This window comes from Balaenoptera physalus (genome assembly GCF_965194825.1).
Source record: "Balaenoptera physalus genome assembly, contig: HAP1_SCAFFOLD_1872, whole genome shotgun sequence".
In the NCBI taxonomy this organism is placed as follows: domain Eukaryota; kingdom Metazoa; phylum Chordata; class Mammalia; order Artiodactyla; family Balaenopteridae; genus Balaenoptera; species Balaenoptera physalus.
This window is the reverse complement of record NW_028124931.1, coordinates 33,595-54,718: the sequence shown is the minus strand read 5'-3', so window position 1 is coordinate 54,718 and position 21,124 is coordinate 33,595. Positions and strand designations below refer to the sequence as shown.

The following is a 21,124-nucleotide window of genomic DNA, read 5'->3' as shown; positions in this document are numbered from 1 at the left end:
AGTTTTATAGTTTTAGGTCTCACATTTAGGTCATTCATTCACTGAGTTAATTTCTGTATGTGGTGTAAGGTAAGGGTCTACCGTCATTCTTTTGAATGTGGATATTGTTTTTCCAGTACCATTTGTTGAAATCGCTATCCTTTCCCCATTGGGTGGTCTTGGCACGCCTGTTGAAAATCATTTGGTGATGTATATACGGGTTTACTTCTGGGTTGCTGTTTTGTTCCACTGGCCTATTCTCCGTCCTGTATGTGTGTTTATGCCAGTACTATTTTGATTACTGTGGTTGTGTAGTAGGTTTCGAAATCAAGAAATTTGAAACTTCAAATTTTGTTCTTTTTCCACATTATTTTGACTATTCAGGCCTTTTAAATTCCATATGAACTTTAGGGTGAATTTTACTACTTCTGAAAAAACCTCACTGTGATGTTTAAAGAGATTGCTTTTAATCCGTACATCCCCTTAAGTCGTGTTGACATATTAACAACATTAAGTCCTCCAATCTGTGAACATAAGATGCCTTTACATTTGTTGGTGTCTTCATTAATTTCCTTCAGCAACGTTTTCTAGTTTTCAATGTACATGTCTTTTGTCCCGCTGGTTAAGTTATTCCTCGTCTTTTACTATATTTCATGATATTTTAAATGGTATTTTTTTTTAACTTTCCTTTTCAAACTTTTCATTCTTAGTGTATAGCGAAACAACTGATTTTTGAGTGTTGATTTTGTATCTGGCAAATTTTCTAAATTCATTTATTAATTCTAACAGATTTTTTTTGGTGCTTGTGTGTTGTCTCTGAACAAATATAATTTTATTTCTTCCTTTCCGATTTAGATGCGTTTTATTTTTTATCTTGCCTTATGTATTTGGCGAGGAATTCCAGTACTTTGCTGAATAGAAGTGGTGACAACAGGCATCCTTCCTTTGTTCCTGATCTTAGGGAGAAAGATTTCACCACTGAATATAATAGCTGTTGGTTTTCTATCTGTGACCTTTGTTATGTTGAAGTCATCAACTTGTATTCCTGGTTTGTTGAGTTTTTTTTTTTTTTTTTTAATCATAATATGGCATTGAATTTTGTCAAATGTTTTTTCTGCATCAATTAAGATGATCACATGGAGTTTAGTCCCTTCAATCTGTTTATGTGCTATACTACATTGATTGATTTTCATATGTTGAACCAACCTTGCCTTGCAAGAATAAATCCCATTTGGTCATGATGTATAATCCTTATAATGGGCTGTTCTGTCTCTTATTATTTTAAAGGGTTTTTGCATCAGTATTCATAAGGGATATTGGTCTGTAGTGTACTTTTCTTGTAGTGTCTTTAGGTTTGTAATTGATGTAATGTTAACCTCATAGAATGAGTGAAGATACATTCTCTCCTCTTAAATTGTTTGGAAGAACTTGAGAAGGATTGGTGTTAATTCTTCTTTAAGTTGTTGGTAGAATTCACCATGAAGATACCTGGTGCTGGGCGTTCAGTTGTTGGGAGATTTTTGATAACTGATTCCGTATCTTAACTTCTAGATCTGTTCAGATTTTGTATTTCTTGGTACGATGTGTGTTTCTAGGAATGTGTTCATTTCATCTAAGTTATCAAATTTGTTGGTCTACAACTGTCAATAGTACTCTATTGTAAGCCTTTTTATCTCTACAAAATTGGTAGTAATGTCCCTTTCTTCATTTCTGATTTTACATATTTTGTTCTTATCTCTTTTTTTTAATAGTCAATCTAACTAGTTTTGTCAATTTTGTTGATCGTTTTCCTCTTTTTACAGCTATTTTGAGGCATAACTGACAAAACTGTAATATATCTAAAACGTAAAATGTGATTATTTGATATACGTATATATTGTGAAAGGATTCTCACAATCAAGTTAATTCACATACCCATCACCTGTCATATATTTACTTTTTGTGTGTGAGGACACAAATTCTACTCTCTCAGAAATTTTCAGTTACAGAATACAGCATCATCAGTTAGTCCCCATGTTACACATTAGCTCCTCAGACCTTATTCCTTCATTTTATCCCTCATGTTATAACTGAAAATTTGTATCCATTTACCAGCGTGTTCCCATTTCCCCCCATGCCCAACTGCAGGCAACAATTTCTGCTCTGTGTTTCTATGATTCCAACTTTTTTTTTAGATTCCACACATAAGTGATACCGTGCAGCATTTGTCTTTTCTCCATCAGGCTTATTTCACTTAGCATAATGTTCTCCAGGCTCATTCATGTTCTTGCAAGTGTAAGGATTTACTTTAAGGCTGAATAATATCCCATTGTGTATGTTATATATGTATATTTGTGTGTGTGTGTGTGTGTGTGTATGTATCAGATTTTGTTTATCCATTCATCTGTGAGAGACAGGCAGGTTCTTTCCATACCATTACTGTGAATAACATTTCAAAGTTTGTTTTTGTTTTTGTTTTTTTCCCGTACCACGTGGCTTGTGGGATCTTAGTTCCCCAACCTCGGATTGAACCCAGGCCCTCCCCTCAGCAGTGAGAGCACGAAGTCTTAACCACTGGACAGCCGGGGAACTCCTAAAAAAATATTGTTTCTTTTTGCTATATGACCAGAAGTGGAGTTGCTGGATCACATGGTATTCTAATTTTATTTTCTTGAGGAATCTCCATACTGTTTTCAGTACTGGTTGTACCAATTTACATTCCCAAAAACAGTGCACACAGATTCCCTTTTCTCCACATCCTCACCGGCATTTATCTCTTGTCTTTTTCATAATACACATACTAACAGGTGTGAGGTGATATCTCATTGTGGTTTTGATTTGCATTTCCCTGATGATTGGTGATGTGAATCACCTTTTCCTATACCTGTTCCCCAAATGTTTGTCATCTTTGGAAAAATGTCTTTTTAGGTCATTTGCCAACTTTTAAATTGTGTTATATGGTGTTTTTGCTACTGAGTTGTATGAGCTCCTTGTATACTTTGGATATTAACTTCTTTTTAGACACGTGATTTGCAAATATTTTCTCACACTCCATAGGGATGGGGAGGATCTAAGTTGCTTGTCTGAGGTCACACCGCCGGAAGGGAAGGCTCTAAGAGTCCCAAGTTTCTCTTCCTCGCCCCTCTTGCTTCCTGCCCCTGGAATGTGGGCTCCCCCCAGATGGAGCAAAGTACCTGTCAAGCAGCATCAAATATCCAGTGCAATCAAGACAAGTTCTATGATATGAAAGCAAGTCCTCAGGGCCAAGGCCCATGGTCCTGCTAACTCCCTGGGAAAGAGGCCTCAAACATCACTCGTGATATCAGAGAGAGCCAAGGACACACACAGGGAACGTTGCCCTGGGCAGTGGCCACTTCATGCTTCATGGTGTGTGACCAGTGTGAGAACGCAAGGCCGTAGGAGGGCCCCATGCTTGGCTAAATACTCTGCCACCACCATCTTGAAATTCTTGATAATTATTGAACAAGGGCCCTGTATTTTCATTTTACACCCAGCCCTGTAAATTATGTAGCTGGTCCTGCTTCTGGGAAAGTTGCTTGGTCACCTTCTCCCTGCCTTCCCTGTCCCCAGTCTCAGGACTTTGTGCAGGGCCAGGGCTGCACACAGTCACTGTAAGAGATGCTTTTCCGACCACCGTTTGGAACCAAAACAAAACCAACAAAAGCCCCAGATCCATGCAATTAGCCAATATCTCCTCACCAAGACAAAGCCCCTCTGCCTGGAAAGATGCTGCTACTGGCTTGAGACTCCTTTTCCCCCTGAACATCCTACCCTCCAAGGTCTTGCTGCCATTTTCATGTGACACAAGTCAAATGACCAGGGGCTTTTTTCCCCTCTGCATTTTCCTGCATAGATTTGCACCTGTTTCTGTGGCTAATGTTACTGTTGGGTTTCTGTTTTCCCATCTCTGTCCTCTCATCCCTGCTCACACACTGCACACACAATCATAAATTATATTCCAGACAGGCCAGGAATCTCTCCTCACACACATCCCTAATAAAATGTTTATCTGATGGTTTCAAGACCCTAAGCTGCCTCCAGCCAATTTTTGCTAACATACGTCACCCCTGGGACTAGCCAGAGGTGGGCAGTCAAACGTTAGCATCAACACATCCTTTAGAAGGTCCCTAAGAGGGCTACATGCTCCAGGGCTATTCCTGGAAAGTTGGTCACAACCTGTGGGATGGCCAGACATTCCCCCCAGTCCCAGGAAGGGGAGGATGAGGTCAGAGAACTTGCAATGTCGTGACCCTTTGATATGCCTCTCACAAGGACAAGCTCTCCTCGAAGGAAGGTTATACATAACTGAGTGTTTCTGTCCAGGTGGTACTTATAATAACCAAAGGAATTAATGCAGATTAGTTTTCTTTGGTGTCTGGGTGTGGTAGGCATGATGTCCCAAAGATGTCCACGTCCTAGTCCCTGGTACCTGTGAATATGTTACATTACATGGCAAAGGGGAAGTAAGGTTACAGATGGAATTAAGGTTGCTAATCAGCTGACTTCAAAGATGAGATTATCCCGAATTGTCCAAGTGGGACCAATGTAACCACAAGGGTCCTTAAAAGTGGAAGAGAATCAGAAGAGGAGGTCAGAGTGATGCTATGTGAGAAGGACTTGACCTCTAGGTCGAAGATAGCGCCTGGCTTTGAAGACAGAACAAGGGGCCATGAGCCAAGAAATGCAGGCAGCCTCCAGAAGCTGGAAAAGGCAAGGGAAAAGATTCTCCCCTAGAGCCTCCAGAAAGGAATGTCGCCCTGTTGACACCTTGATTTTAACCCAGTGAGAACTGTGTCGGACTTCTAACCTATGGAACTGTAAGTTTATAAATTTGTTTTGCTGTAAGTCACTAACTTTGTGATAATTTGTTACAGCAGCAAGAGGAAAATCATGCACTACCTCCTTAGATTCTTATCACCGGGGTGTGTTTAACAAGCAGAGCTAAGCGGAGGCAGGGAAAGGCCCTTGGAGGAACCACCACTGCTTCCCTCGTGATGAGAAGACCTGGCAAAATTATGAAGTAAGCAAAGTGATGAAAAACACCCTTTGTTTTTTGTCCTTGGGTTGTGCCACAATCCAAGGGGATCCCTCATTTGGGGGACTCCAGGTAGACCTACCCCATAAAAGCCTATTGAATCCAGAAGCTCCCAAGTTTTCCTTTCAGCCTACCAAGGGTTAATTATCCTAGCTATTAACTAAAGCATGAAAGTGATCATATTGACTATAGATACACGACAGGATAATGGAAGAGAGTATATAAATGAACACTCATTTACTGTTTATCCTTTTGGGAAATGCTGACATGCTTAATGAGCCTCACTCCAACCCAGCAGCACTTAACCTTTTTAAAGTCACAGGCTCTGCTGAGAATCCAATGGAAGAAAAACGCCAACACACCCAAAACCTATTTCGGGGGCTCATGAAACCCCTGAGGCATCCAGCCTCAGCCCAGAACCCCTGCTCCAATTGCTAGGACAGCTAAGGAAGGTAATTTGAAGGCTGTTTAAGGCCTGTGTCCCTAAAATCACTTCTCCCTGTTGGCTACTTCCTGCCTGTACACAAAGCTGATCGTGGGGCCAACCTAAAAAACACCAGAATTATTAACAAGTACCTCTTTCCCACTGGTTGAAGAGACCTTAGGGGTAACAGACCAGAACCCAGTGATGGGAACAAAATGTTCAAAGAATGGAGGCAAGAAGCAGTGAGAGATAACCTGGGCGGGGTGTGGTGGCGGACAGATTTTGACATGGCAACAGCATATCTTGTGGGCAGAGAGGCACAAAATCCCCATTCCCTGTTAAATAGGATCTGACTACCACCAGAGTGAGGTGGATGAGCCCGGGCCAAGGGGGAGACTGACACCCACATCCCCGTCACGGCCACCTGGGTACATCCCTGGGCAATGCTATCCGATCCATCCCCACTCCAGAGACACCCATGAGCCCGGTGCCCAAACCACTGCTGTGTAAGTCGGTGCCTCTCAAGGCAGTGTCACCTGAGGGTGTCCAGCAGGGCTCAGGCATCAGAAGGACATTCTCGCAAGGCCTGACTGCCCCTTACCAGCTCTGGATCTTGGGCAAATGAGTCCGCCCTGCATTCTGCCTCCTCAGATGCAAAATGCAGACGATACCAGGACAAGTCCACAGTCCCTCATCGAAACCCAAGGGTCAGATGTGCTTCAAGGTTCAGAATTGTTCAGATTTGATAAAGGTAATAGAGTGCCTATGCATTATAGTAATACCCATGGTGGGTCTGTCACACAACACATCAATACGAACATTCAGACTAAAAAGGATAAACAGTTTAGGTCAGATTTTGCCACCAAATGCATTCATTGGGTTAAGCTTACCCTCTACTTAGTTATGAAATAATTTTTTTGCAAAGTTTTGCTGTTGTTCAGAACAGCCGTGAAGACATTAAGGCCCTGTAGGATTATTGTTGTGTGGATTAAAACAGTTACAACACCCACCTCCTGTAGCCATCCCTGCACCTCAGGCCCACTTCAGTCCTCGTATTCATCACACTGAGTTACAATTCTCCTAGGTCTGTCTCCTCTTCTAGATCGTGAGCATTTTGTGGTCAGGAATGACAGCTTGCTCACCTGTGTATTCCCAGGCCCATGCTGGGCACATGTTCATAAATGTGTGCAAAACACAAGTTAATTAGTCATCTAAATCTCTCCACCTGCCTGCCTCCAAGCAGGTGGAAAAGCGCACCCCAGAAGTGCTCCCTCCCTTGCTCCTGAACCCGGGTACACATCAGAACATCAATCTGCCTACTCAGCATCATCACGACGGTGCGGGAACCTCCTTGGCACTTTCAAATACTTTTTTCATAAACCCAATTCATGTCCACTAGGAATGGCCCTGACCAGGGAGAGACTTGGGAGATTAGAACTTTTGCTAATCAGCAAAGTTATATCTGAGTCCAGACTCTTGCCTCCAGCCTTTAGACTGAAGAAGGACCTGGCAGCCCCAGGGGGCCAAGGAGGCCCACCTGTCTGTTTGCTTCTCCGGGAGCTGCTCCCACACATCGTGCAGTCTGGGCACAGCACCAATGCGAGCTCTGCTTTCAGGACTTTGCATCTCTCTTTCTCTGTGAAGACTCCACGCCTGCCTGGGTTTGGAAGGCTCTCGGCTGCCTCTTCACACTTATCTCTGAATGAGAGAAACCCAGCCCGGCTCCCCTGAGCAAGGCTGAATGAGCCCCGAGATCTAAACTGGCAGGAGCTACAGCTTGAGAACCACTCGTGCTAAAATGGAGAGGGACTTGGAGAGCGCAGCGCCTTTTCAAGAGAACGGAGAGGAAAATTCAACAGCGGGAGGAACTGAAACAGCCACTTGGATTACTGTCCTAGGTGAGGGTGGTCCCCTGTGTCACGTGGTCACCTTTGTCACGTGGCCACATTGACAGGATGCAGGTTAGAATTAAGCCCACTGCCGCCCATCGGATGCACAGTGAACATCTAGAGCGTCTCCCCAATGGTTGTCATCTCTTGGTGGGTCAGAATCATTTACAAGGGTCCTTATATCTCAGGTAGCAGAGGAGCCTAGGTCCAGGACGCCCCTAAAGTGTGCCTTGTCCCAGGCAGAGCTGCACTGCCTCCCCGCCTGCCTGGTCTAAGAAGTATTTGCTCCTCAGCAAATGAAGACGACTGGAAAGCCCCGACCCTCAGAGATGAAAGGGGCCCGAGAGAAGGGCTCCACCGACCTCCATTCTTTGAATGGACACGTTTCCTGAACGCGGTCACGTCTATACAGCGGATTTCCTGCACCAACTCGCTGTCTGGTCCTGGGAGCGATAATAATGATGCCACCGCTACTCGTACTGGGGCTGCCTTCCCGGAGGGGAAGATCGGGCAGGGGAGGCGCTGAGGCTACGCAGTTGGCTGCCGCACCTGAGTCCCCTCCGCAGTCCTAAGAAAGGTTTCAGGGCCCTCTTCCAAGCAGGTGGAGGTTTCTGCCTAGGGCTGTTTGTTTGAGGCTTTCTCCTGAGTTTTTTTCACCTCTTCTGAACAGCCTTCCACCCCAGGGATGACCCAAGCACCTACCCCCACCCCGCCCCGGGGAAACAAGCTCACTCCACACCACAAAGCATTCCGGGTCCGGGTCCGGTCCGATCACAGGTTCTCCTTCCGCTTTAACTCTCCTCTCTCCAGTGAAACTCCCACCCCCTCGGGCTCAGCCCTGTGTAAGAAGCTGTGTGCTGAGAGAGGAGCCCCTGCAGCTATTCCCATTCCCCAAATGCTGCCTCTTATCAACCCTAAGGAATCTCGGGCTAGTGGAATTGGAGGCAATGTAACAGCCTTGCACCTGTTCTGAGACGGGGCACGTGTGTGGGGATGTGACATTAAACTGCTAGGGACACAGCATCACTCCCAGGTCACCTGCCTCCGGGTCAGAGCACCTCCAACCCACAGGGTATAAGAGCTACCCGTGGCACCTGTTAAAATGCAGAGTCCGGGTCGCTCCCAGAGGTTCTCATCCTGTAGGGCCTGGGTGGAGCTCCCGTCTGGGTAGAGCCCCCTGATCTGCACGTTGCACGAGCAACTCAGATGACCCCCAATACACAGTCCGCAGACCAGCCTGAGAACTACTGCCTCGCTCATTACCTATGTCTGCTTCTCAGTTTCTACCCCTTCCCGCTTCTGAAAACTGCCCCTCACAAATGTTTTCCCGCAAAGAGCTGGGGGCAGTTGGTAGGGGAAAGGTGGCCCCCGAGGTTTTCCATGAGGACGATGTAGCCAGAATTACCCCAACTAATACTGGATACTTAAGTATATACAGATGCAATTGTCTTGAATTTGCTTCAATCTAATCCGAAGGGGGGGGGGGAAGCTATAAAGGACATTGCTAGGGTACCTGATGACATTCGGCTATCCACTGTGGATTAGATAATATCAAAAAGTTGGGACTTCCCTGGTGGTCCAGTGGTTAAGACTCTGTGCTTCCAAAGCAGCGGGGGCCAGTTCCATTCCTGGTGGGTGAATTACGATCCCATATGCTGCTGGGCATCGCAAAAAAAAAAAAGATAATATCAAGGTTAAACTCCTGGTTTTGAACATTGTACTGTGGTTGTATTCTTATTGTTAGGAAATACATACTGAAGTATTTAGAGATAAAAGGACACAATATCTCTGACTTATTCTCAAATGGCTCAGAAAAAATAGTAGTCACACATATGTATACATATACACATAGAGAATATGATAAAGCCAATGGGATAAGATGGAAATTGTTCAGTCTGCGTAGAGTAAATGGGAGTTCCCTGTACTGTTCTTACGACTGTTCTATGTATCTGAAATTATATATCAAAGTAAAAAGTTACCAAAAAAAAAAAAAATCCCCAGGTGAGGGGTGGGTGTGGGGATAGAGACTCCATTCTCTTTACTTTTATGTATGTTTGAAATTTTCTATCATTAAAACGATTCCCTGTACCAAGCCTCAGGTATGGTTTGAGTGGCACCGACCCTGGGCTGCTGGGAGCCTAGACACCGTCCACAACATCACGGGCAATGACCTGTGAGCTAGGAGTACCGCCTGGATTAGCGGTAAGGTCCTCCACGTTCTGTCCTCCCAACTCCCAACACTTAGCGATACACCTTCACAATCTGACTTTTCCAATGTTATTTTTTTCTGATGATTAATATCAAATCTTTCGGGCGGAATCTTACATAAAGGCAATTATAAACTAGAAAATAAACATCACCTTTTAGACACACATTGCCTCTATCACAAAAGAAGTTTTTATTAGGACAGGTGATTTACTTTCAACCCCAGAACTTAGATTGGGCCCTAATACCTTTCCTTACATGATTTAGGATATAAATTTAAGCCAGAATGACTGACTGATTTTTTCAAAGTTCTCATTCAGTTAAAATAGAAAAGGATAGAAGCTGAAGATTATATGAATCATATGATAACAAGAAAATGCATATGCAGAGATGATATTAAAAATATTTGAGTACACCATAGGGAACTATATTCCATATCTTATAATAACCTATAATGGAAAAGAATCAAAAAAGGAATATATATATATATATATATATATATATGTATCTCCAAATTACTTTGCTGTATATGTGAAAGTAACACAATATTGTAAATCAACTATACTTCAATTAAAAAAAAACTGACAACCCACAAGGGCACCAACCAATCAAAACCAATCAGAACAGATTTATTTTTAGATTTAAGCCCTGCAGCTGAGCCAGGTATTGGCCCTTTAGCTCTTGGATTGTTGGGAATTCCAGGAGCACCAGGGAAGGCACAGTTATCCAATGATTTTAACCACTGGGCGAACACTGACTGACTACCAGCTCTGTGCAGGAAGGAATATTAGCTCTAATAACTATGGTTTATTCCAACCCTCCTGGGAGCTCTGCCAAGTTTAGGTTCATACCCAGTCTATGCTCAGAGGGTAGCTCCAGATGGAGTCAAGACCCTGGAGTAATTCAAGCAGAGCTCAAAAATGTTAATGACTCACCCACTTGTCAGGAGCTAGGGAGCCAAACACAATGGATTTGGAGGTGGGAGATGGGAGGGGGAGATATGTGGGCATTATTCACACTTGCTAATAAATACCTTCTTTTGCTTATAGAGACTCTAGGGCAAAACAAATGCTTTCAGGGACACTCCAGTGACTCACAGGCTGAGAATAGAGACGATCTTCATTGTAACCATCTGCAAAAGCTTCTTATGAATGTATTTATTAGAGGAGGGAACCGACAAACTACTCCAGGAAAGTTACATTTTAGAAATTCATTTCTAATTTCATGCATAGAACTTTTAAAGAAGTAAGAGTATTTTCCACTTCTACTCATGCCAAGAGAACATTAAGTTGGATACACTACTTGGGGAAAATCACAGCTGTTCCTCTGAGTTATAAAAGGTAGGAGGGTAGAGACCAGGTCTCTGTTTTTTTACACAGTGCCTGGCTCAAGACCATAGCAAATTAATTGCCTGCTTGATAAATGTTTTTTGACGATGAGGTGGAGGATGCTTTGGGAGATGGCCTTGCTCATTCAGGTCACAGGCTGCATTTACAGCCATTGTCTCTTTAGGGAACCGAGCTAAAACCCATACAGCCAAATTGCCAGGGCATGATGGTATGCATACAACAGACAGTGATACAGGAAGAAAACAAATTTAAACCTGAGTTCTAAACTCTATTCTTGTAACTCTTCATTTCCAAGTCCACTGGTATTTGATTTTTTTTTTTTTTTTTTCCCATTTTAAGGGCAGGGCTTCCCTGATAGCGCAATGGTTGGGAAGCCGCCTGCCAATGCAGGAGACACGGGTTCGAGCCCTGGTCCAGGAGGATCCCACATGCCGCAGAGCAACCAAGCCCGTGCGCCACAACTACTGAGGCTCGCGCGCCTAGAGCCCGTGCTCCGCAACAAGAGAAGCCACCGAAGTGAGAAGCCCACGCACCGCAATGAAGAGTAGCCCTGGCTCGCCGCAACTAGAGAAAGCCCGCGTGCAGCAGCGAAATCCCAACGCAGCCAAAAATGAATAAATAAATTAATTTTTTTTAAAAAAAGAGTACCTGCTGGGTGAGATTAAGTGGACTTTTTTTTTAAGTGGACTTTTAAATGCCCTTTTAAGTAAAATTTGAGGCAAGAGAACAGAAATCTGACCGTGACGTCATCACTGACGTTCTGCGTCACCTGAACGATGAAGACAATGACCAGCCAAGAAAACCATTCATCAGTCTGAGGAAAGTGTGTCACCATGGAAAAGCTTGGTAAAGAACACATTCTAAGTCACTCACTGTCCATCTTTTTCTTTTTAAATCCATTCTCCCACAAAGCATTTAACACTTCCCTGTGCCCAGAGCAACCTTCCCCAGCCCCGTCTCACCGCATAAAAACCCAGAGGAGTGATAGAGAATTCTGCAAGCTCCCCACTGAGGTCAGGGTGACTCCCAGATGGACACGGGTGCAGAGGGGCATGCAGATTCCTGGGGCACTGAGAAAGGCTTCTCTCTCCCCAGTCCTTTCCCCAAAATCACATGGAAAGTTCTCTTACAGGGGCAAAAACATCTTTAAAGTTAAGAAACAACATGAAAACTTTCCTTAGAAAGAAAGGCCACACAAAGATTAAACTCATTCATTCGTCTCCTCCTGCATCCATTCCCCCAGCACAGTGTATGTTGAGCAGAGGCCATTGCCAGGCTCTGGGGAGGCAGATGTGCCATGGGAGAGCTCAGAGCCTCATGGAAAAGGCAGACATTTACAACTCGCTGAAATGACAGCAGGACTGGAGACAAGCGGAGCGGGTAGGGAGTAGAGGGGAAGAGCGTGCTAAAATATGAAATCAGAGCCTTTCCAGGGAATGGAGGTGACACCAAAGAGGGAAGGTCATGAGAGGGAGTAAAGGCAGGCCCTGGAGCAGAGGTGTTGGCTGTCCCAGCAGCCATGCCCTCTTCTCCCTTCCCCCAGAGCCTGGGTTTTGTTTGGCTCTTAACCCCCGCCTCATGTGGCATGTGGCTCAGTGGCTAACACTGATTATCCTGAATCCCTTGCCAGTGATGGTTTAACAAGGGACTTGGGACACAATCCTGCAAGTGAGACTTGAGGAGACATCAGCTGTGAGATGACCAGGAGAGAGTTTCTCTCTGATGAGACTTCAGGAAGGGGCAGCCTCTCTCTTCTTCTGTAGGACACTGTTGTAACTCCTGGAACTCTGGCAGCCATCTTGTAACCACAAGGAAAACTAAATTCCACAAGGCCACCATGGCAGAAATGAAACCTGCACTTTGATGTTATTACTGAGTCATCCCACAAGTGCCCTACCTTAGGATTACCTACCAGTGAAATTAGAAATTTTCCTCATCTTTTAAGCCATCCTAAGTTGAGTTTTGTGCTACTTGCAGCCAAAAGCATCCTTTGTGGAAGGTGGCCCTTTCCTGAGGCCCCCTCGCCTTTACCAGTTCATCTGGTAAATGAACTGTTAACTGTTTTACCAGTTAAACAGACATGCTGAATTCCCAAGGGCCATGCACAGAGACTTCCTGTTATTTTTCTCCAGCTCTACTCATGAAAATAAAATTAATTTTCTAGCCCATGAATTAAACATCACTGCTGCCGGCTGAAAGATTTTAGCAACAGCCTTTTGTTGGCAAGAGAAGCAGGATCCCGACATGTTCTAAAATAAGCTACAAGGAGGCAGGAGGGGAGGAGGCCATTAAACGGAAAAAGAAAGAGTTGCCAAATCCCACCCATGTGCAGCTTCTCTGACCCGTCGGCCTATGGCCTGACTTGAGGGAGTGATTCTCTAAGTTCACTGCAGATGGGTCACCTGGAGACCTTATCAGTGCAGGTAGTGATTCAATAGGTCCAGGGTGGGGTCTGAGAGTCTTTCTTTTTAACAAGCTCCCAGGTGATGTTGCTGGACCACAGCCTGCAGGGACCCACAGAGCCCTCCGTAATAAGCTGCAGAAATGGGAAGGAGGACATTGAGGAGGGTAGTGAGAACCAGCTGTTTAAGCTCAGGTTCAAGGGAGGAAGTGAGGTGAGAAGAACTCCCCTACACACCTGTACCTTTGAGAAACAGAGGAAAGAGGAACACAGGAGGAGGAGAGAGCCCTGGGTCTGGTATGCCTGTGCTATTATACCCTTGGGGCATTTTAGTAATTTAGTCCTGGGACAATACCCCTGAATCTGTGAGATCAAAGGCCCAGCTGAGACATTATTTCTAGCTCTCCCTCAGCTCTGGCCAGCCTGAGGGAGGTGCCCGGCCCCACTGCACACCTGCTCCAAGGCGTCTGCCTCAGGGTCCTTCCCGAAATTCTTCAGACTCACTCATCCCGCTGCCATGTGTCTGGTCTAGAAGTTATACACCAAGAGCCACTGGTGTGTGTGATGGGTGAGAGGAGGTGAGAGGCAGGTAGAGGCTGCAGGGCAGCCCCTCCGAAAGCCTGATCTCCTCCCAGTCTTCCTGGTCCTCTTGAATCTTCCTGCCCTGGATCTGGACCCTGATCACCTTCAGCCTCGCTGAACCACCAGGTCCTTGACTGGCTCTCCCCTCTCCCCTGGGGAGCTCTGTAGCCTGTGGCTACAGTGCCATCTCACCCAAACCCCTTGGCCAGCCAGCCTCGGGCCTCCTGGAGGCTCAGTCCAGCCACCTCCTCCCCCGGGAAGCCCCCCCAACTCCCCCAGGCTGGCACCTGCAGCTCATGCTGCCTTGGCGGTTCTCACCTGTGCACCCGTCTGTCTCTCCAACTGGCCTTAAGTGCCGTGAAGTCAGGGATGGTGTCGGTGCCTGGCAAGTAATGGGTGAGTAATAAGCATAACTGAATATGGATAAGGGAATTAAATAATGGTTCTCAGCCCCGCTCTGCATCAGAAACACCTTAATGCCTTTTTCAAAAAAGCCAGGACCTCACTCCTAGAGATTCCAGTGCAGTAGGTCCGGGTGGTGGGGCGCCCAGGCTTCTGAATATTTTAAAAGATCCCCAAGTGATTCTGATATCCTTTGACAATAGTTGAAAAGGAAAAGAATGAATGAATTAGTGGACAAGTGAATATGTGATTGCACGTGCAACTGTGAGGCTCTCTCGTGGCCGTTCACACTCAGAGTGAACAAACGGCAGACGCTGATGAAGGAGGATAGCGGGTCCCTGCTGGGATGGCCACCAACCCATTGCCAGGGAAAACAAAGTCAGAAAGCAACTGCTTTACCCCTGACCAGGGCTTTCTGACAACCGGGGGATAGCCGGAACAAGTCCCAGCCACCAAAGGGGGAGCTAAAGGAAGGGAAGGCGCGAAGGGAAGCACCGAGGGCCAAGTGCCTCACTCTCGTTCCTTTCACTCCAGCTGCGACATGCTGCTGGTTGTACCGCTCTTCTCACTGTGCAGCTGGGGACACTGAGGCTACGGGGGGTGAGCGATCTGCCCAAGGCTATAGCTGGGGGGCTGGGCCTTGAACCCAGATCCTCTGACTCTAACGTCCATACTCTTAACCCCAGGGTGGCACTTCCACAGAAGCAGGACATGTCACAGCAGAGGGATGGCGAGACTGCACACCAGAGACTACAGAATGTCAAAATAAATGCTCAACAAGAATAATGCCAACCAAAGACGATGTTGCCTTTTATAAAAATTCAGGGAAACCACCATGACTGTGTCACCCTTTTGTAAATCTCTCAGTGACTTTTCCAAGCAATTATTATGATGTTATACAATACACAAATCAGGACAAGATGAGAACTAAATGTTACACGAGGTCAGGATAATCTATTTAGATTTAAAGGCTATGCTTTATATTTGAGCCACAAGAACTCCAAGTCCCAGACAAACAGACACGGAAGCCCTGCAGGTTCCCTGATGCCTGGCCCACGGTGGGGTTGGTAGTAACAGAGGGCACTGCATGTCTATCCTCTGGCACCAGTTTGACATTTGCCCTGATTCTTTTTTTTTTTTTTTAATAAAGCTTTTATTTATTTATTTATGTATGTATTTATTTATTTATGGCTGTGTTGGGTCTTTGTTTCTGTGCGAGGGCTTTCTCTAGTTGTGGCAAGCGGGGGCCACTCTTCATCGCGGTGCGCGGGCCTCTCACTATCGCGGCCTCTCTTATTGCGGAGCACAGGCTCCAGACGCGCAGGCTCAGTAATTGTGGCTCACGGGCCCAGCCGCTCCGCGGCATGTGGGATCCTCCCAGACCAGGGCTCGAACCCGTGTCCCCTGCATTGGCAGGCAGATTCTCAACCACTGCGCCACCAGGGAAGCCCTGCCCTGATTCTTAAAACAACTTTCAGATCAGTATTACCATCCCTATTTCAGAGACCAGGAAACCGAGGCTCTCACACTGGAAAGGGGCCTGCCAGAAGCTGAACTAAGTGGCAATGCTGGGATTCCCGCTCTGGTTTCCACTCTGCAGAGCGACTTCACATTTCAGGATGACAGTGCAGTTGTCAGTGACCTTGACCAGTGTTAGAAAAAAACCGAGTTAATAATGTTAACCTCAACCTATACTTATACTTGTTGGGACTATTAAGCCAGCAAAAGCACACCATTCTCTCGGGTTTCGCTGCACTCCACCCAGCCTTGGGTAGGGCTCTTAGTGCTTGCCTGGTTATTAAAAATGCAAGAGTTGCAACCATGGGCTGGGAATTACAAGATTTAAAAGGAAGATTCATTTATGTTTTTCAGTTTTTTAGTAGTTTGAGCGTTAAAGATTTAAAAAAAAAAAAAAGAATGGGGCTTCCCTGGTGGCGCAGTGGTTGAGAATCTGCCTGCCAATGCAGGAGACACGGGTTCGAGCCCTGGTCCGGGAAGATCCCACATGCCGCGGAGGAGCGGCTGGGCCCTTGGGCCACAATTACTGAGCCTGCGCATCTGGAGCCTGTGCTCTGCAACAAGAGAGGCCTTGCTAGTGAGAGGCCCGCGCACCGTGATGAAGGGTGGCCCCCGATTGCCACAACTAGAGAAAGCCCTCGCACAGAAACGAAGACCCAACACAGCCATAAATAAATAAATAAATAATTCCCATTTAAGAAAAAAAAAAAGATGATTCAAGGAGACAGAAACGGGGGAAAAAGTCAAAACTGAGACCCTAAGACATTTAGGAGAAATGATTTGGCCCTGTTTTTACAGCAATTTAACTGGCTCTGCTCAAAAAGCCCCAAAGAAAACACTAAAGACCAGGTGAGTTATCAGCTGAACAAAAAGATTCTTCTTTACAAAATAATGGCCTTCTGGAGGAAAATAGGAGGAAGAGAGGATGAAAGAGAAGGGAATGGGGGAGGGAGGAGGGACAGGGGGATCTGTGTTCATTTCTCTTTGGAGACTTTGAGAAAGAACCCTTGTTTCCCAAGCCAAAGCAATCTTTTCTATGCAAGAGAGGCAACGAAGCCATGTTGTGTGCCAGCTTTGTAGAATTGATTGTGCTGCAAGACGGCCTTTTTTCCTTCTAGTAAAGAAAAAAAGCCAGTATCAGGACCAATAATAATAAGAGCAGCTAACAATTACTGGACATCAGCCAAGGTCCAGGCACTGTGCTAAGTAGTTTACACCTATTATCGAATTTAATTCTCACAGCCTCATGAGCAAGAAGTATTGATATACCCATTTTACAGGTGAGAAAGCTGAGGTCTGGAGATGTTCATTTGCCCAAGGCCATGCAGCTGGTACGTAAGTAGGAGAGCAGGGATTCACATTCTCAGTTGTTTCTCTTCTGAGCTGTGCTCACCCTAGAAAACCGGGAGGTAAAACAGAAGTCCGTGGCCACGCATTCTGGGAGGGCGTCAACAATGTTAGGGATTTGGTGGAAAAAGAAGCCCAACAAAGACATCAGGACCATCGAAGGTGTGGATTCAGGTTACCCAAGGCCTGACAGAAGACAGCTCATCTTTGGGCAACTCTCCGAATTGGACAGAATCTGACTGATGGACCAGTACCTTCCAAACCCCAGCCTCTCCTGACCCTCCCTCCTGCTAGACTGCCTCGTCAATTCCTGCCACCGCTCAGATTCCTCGCCATAGGCTGTGTGCCAGCAACCTGAAGGGCACCAGAGAATCCTGTCTCTTCCTTAGCAATGGTCACATTTGCCCTGGGGCAAGATGGAAGGGAGCAGGGCATGTTAGTGTTTTGCATGCCTGATACTGTCACTGAAATGGTCATGATGTCACCAAGGCATATTTAGGGGACTCGGATGACATTTCAAGGGAAACCAGAAAAGTCCCTCATGTTTTTGGAAACCAGTGGCCAGAATGCCTGGAGACAGGGCAAAGCTGCTGGGAAGGGGCACCAGGACTCTGACCTCGACACCACAGCTGCAGCTCCTCACTCCCCTATTCCACTCATCTTGGGAGTCAGGGCATGAACGAACTGCCCCTTTGGCCAAAAACCCTCAAAGCAGGCACTTTTGTGAGCTCAAGGCTTCAGGTGAAGATTTTTCCTCCAGCTGGAGGGCGTGTTCTGTGCTCAAAAGTCATAAACTCATCCCTCAGGACCTGCGGGCACCAAGAGCATTCCGTTCTGACAGCCTGCCCACTCAGAAAACTGCAAGGGTAAGAAGAGAAAACAACTTGCTCTGGGCCCAAGGAGAGTCATAAAAAGGTGGGGAGTGAGGCAGTGGAGGAGGTCTGGACTGAACAACTTGATGGGATCTTTCACGGATGACATTTTACTGCCACGCAAATTACTCTTCGCACAACTGAACACCTAAAACATCCTCTGCTGGGTGCTCTGCATGGATGCCTCCTGTTTCCAGGGCAACCATACCTGGGGTGGAGGGTGGCAAGCAATAATAGATGGGCTAGTTAAGCCTACTGCCTTGACAACTCAGGTCCCTGAAGTGGACGAACAGCCCACTGGTGCATGAACTCAGTCCGAACACTACACAGAGCCAGTGGGAGAGATGATGAAAAGGGCATCCAGTGGGGAGAAATTTGAAGCTCAAGGCACCAGGGCTTTCAATGAAAATAACCCTGATCAACAGTCTCCCTATAGATTCTAGCCATCAGCACACTGATCTTAGCTGTCTCTCTCCCTCACTTCTTCTCTCACAAGCTATCCATCAGATAACATTCACTTACTTGGAATGTTTCTAAATCACAAGTTTGAATCTTGAAACTACAATATCCACCACTGTCGGCTCTTTTTCTGTTTGTTTGTTTTTTGGAGGGGGGCAGCAATGAAACCCAGGTAGGAAGTGAATCAAGATTCAGGGAATGGAACTGATGAAAAGTAGCTAAGGCAATAGACTATGCAGGAAGGCACAAGGATGGGCTTGGCAACATCACCCACAAAGGGGAACCCAGAGTCCTGCAGTGTGTTGACTTCTCCGGGGAAGCTAAAGGATTTTGAGGCCGAGGACGGTGTCTTCTGGCCGAGGTCTTTCAGAAGAAAGATTCTGTCTCCACCACAGTGAGTGGCCTGGAAAGGGCAGAGGTGACTGGCAAACCTGGAGAGGAGACCTTGTCCTTGTGGCTCCTGGTGGGATGCCAGAACCAGCAGATGGGTGGCTGTAAGGGATGGAGCCTGTGGGTCTGTGGAGCTCCAGGCATGTAAGACAATATTTTAAGTGTTCACTTCTCCCTGAGCTCTCTGACACTGGGCTATTAAAGCTCAGCCCCAATCCCCTGGAGGCAGGTGAGCTCTGAAGTCCAAAGGCACAGTCCTGCCCCTGCAGGGAGAAGGAGTGGGGTGGAGAGGGAGCAGCTCCCTGGAGGATCCAGGGTAATAAGGGTTTTGGTTGGCAGGTGGGGGGAGTGTGTCCATGAAGCAATGACTGAGCATCTCATGATCTAGTCATCTGGAAGTAAAGGAAGAAGGAAGACAGGGAGAATGAAACCAACACATAACAGTAAAGAAGATGGTGGAAAGGACACTGAATTGAGGCGGTGTACTGAGCAGGGGAGGGCTGAGCAGGGAGGTTACCCGAAGCTTAGGGGGCTCTGGGAGGCTTCACAGATGCCCACAGACGCCCCGCCCCTCTCATCATTCCTCAGCTCTGCTCAGCCACACTCCCCTAAGAGGCCCCCATCTTCTGGAAGAGTTTGCTTCCGAGAGCAGGGACTGCAGAGTTTCAGGGGAAGGCTTGGAAACGAGCGGCCCCATTATGAACCCAGGCATTTGGAGCTGGCACTATGCTAAATAAGACGCCTTGCAGAAAGAGGTTTTCTTATTTTCTTCCTTCCTCTTCCCCTCTGGGAATAAAAGTAGGTTGTGTTTCTCCTGCCCCCGTTCCTTGGCGATCTCGGAAAGGAGAGCTGAAAGGGCTTCTTGGATCATCTCGTCCAACTCTCAGCCCAGGATATCAAGGCCAGCGCCTTTTGTCCCGGCTAACGTGGCCACTGCAGGGACTGAGGCCAAAACCAGTTGCTGGGGCAGGGGGTGTTGGAAGTGGTTCTGAGGTCAGCCACTGGAGTCACGTAGGGCAGGCACTCGGCCCCCGGGCCCCGGGAGGTGGGGGGCATTGGGGGGGGGGGCTCCTGGGCTCCCTCCCATGCCGGCAGGGTTGCGGGTGCTAGGAAAGAGGGTGGCGAGAGGGAGAGCTACAGGTGCGGTGACAGACAGGCACTGGTCAGAAGGGATAGGTCCCGGAGGGGATCTGCTCTGCCACGGTCTAAGCTTTGTGCCGGGGGGCAGAGCGTTCTCGCCGCGGGGTTGGTGTGCTCGCCGAGAAACTTCTGGGACCTTAGAAGTGCAGCTGGGCACAAGAGATCACGGAGCGGGCAGGGATGGGGGCCTTGAAGGGGCAGGAAGGGAACTGGTGTCTTCCATCTCCTGCGCGAACATCAAGACTGATCCGGTGCCGGGTCTCTCCACCCCCGCTGCAACTCCCTTTCTTGTCCTGAACTCGGCCCCAAGGTCCGTGGCCCACAGAGGAGACTGAGAAGCCGAAGGGCGGCAGAAAGGAGCGCCGCTGGGACCCGCCTGGGCGACACAATCATCCCATCGGTCTCCCCGCCCTGGAACCCGGGTTCAGCCGGTGCGCCTCTGCGCACAGCGGTGGCGCCGAAGGGCCCCGAGTCCGTCCAGGAGCCGCCAAAGGCACCTACTCAAGCAGACAGCGGAGGAGGCAGAAGTTGAAAATACCAGCACAGAAATACCTGCCTGTACCAAAGGCCGGACGACTGCAGGCCGGGGGGCCGGGGCGCGTGGTGGGGAGGCGAGCGGAGAGCGGAGGGGGGCTCCACACCGCCCGAAGCCAGCGGCGACCCGCGCCCCCGCGCGCCCCGCCGCCGCCTCGCCTCGGTGCCCCGGGCGCAGGGGCCGCCGGCCGGACTTACCCCACAGCAGAGTGAGCGGCTGGGCTTTGGGGATGAGCGCCAGGGAGTACACGGCCCCCAGGTGGAGCAGGCTCATCAGGAAGACGTTCCTCCAGACGATGTCCTGCCGCCGCCCGCGCGCGCCGGGCTTCTCCCGGCCGCCGCCGCCGCCCTCCGAGCCCTCGACCCCGAAGCCCACACGGATTTCCTCCTTGGCGGTGCGGAAGGGGACCTTCCCCTCGTCGGCGGCCGGGCCTGGCATGGCTGGGGAGAGGCGGGCGCTCGTGGCAGCGGCAGCAAGCAGGCGAGCAGCTGGCGCGGAGCTCTCTGGTGGGGGCGACGGCTTCTGCCTTTTAGGAGGGGATTTCCGCACCTCCCGTCCCCGCCTTCCCCGGGCTTCTCTGCTTCCTTCTCTCTTCTT

At 47.8% G+C, this 21,124-nt stretch overlaps 1 protein-coding gene and 1 long non-coding RNA gene across 7 annotated transcripts; one reads left to right on the top strand and one right to left on the bottom strand.

The window, feature by feature from the left end:
• Positions 1 to 539: 539 nt before the first annotated feature.
• LOC309654074 lies at positions 540 to 11,210 on the top strand. Of its 6 annotated transcripts, none has more exons than XR_014259804.1 (5): positions 540 to 4,999; positions 6,925 to 7,336; positions 7,621 to 7,803; positions 9,421 to 9,529; positions 10,582 to 11,210. It is a non-coding gene; the product is annotated as an uncharacterized lncRNA (long non-coding RNA). The 6 variants fall into 6 exon arrangements; XR_014259805.1 differs by having other exon boundaries at positions 7,516 to 7,803; XR_014259801.1 differs by lacking the exon at positions 6,925 to 7,336.
• LOC309654073 (stearoyl-CoA desaturase 5-like) lies at positions 8,867 to 21,046 on the bottom strand. The gene is made up of 2 exons (XM_082478716.1): positions 20,725 to 21,046; positions 8,867 to 8,982 (listed from the first exon to the last, which is right to left on the bottom strand). Exons 1-2 carry the CDS (start codon positions 20,963 to 20,965, stop codon positions 8,879 to 8,881), a joined length of 345 nt encoding a protein of 114 aa, XP_082334842.1. The 5' UTR covers positions 20,966 to 21,046; the 3' UTR covers positions 8,867 to 8,878.
• Positions 21,047 to 21,124: the final 78 nt, after the last annotated feature.

Coding starts and splice junctions, on each gene's coding strand:
- LOC309654073 (XM_082478716.1), bottom strand. CDS start 20,965: ATGCCAGGCCCGGCCGCCGACGAGGGGAAGGTCCCCTTCCGCACCGCC. Junction 8,983..20,724: donor GCCGCTCACTCTGCTGTGGG/GTAAGTCCGGCC, acceptor GATGCCCAGCAG/CATATGGGATCGTAATTCAC.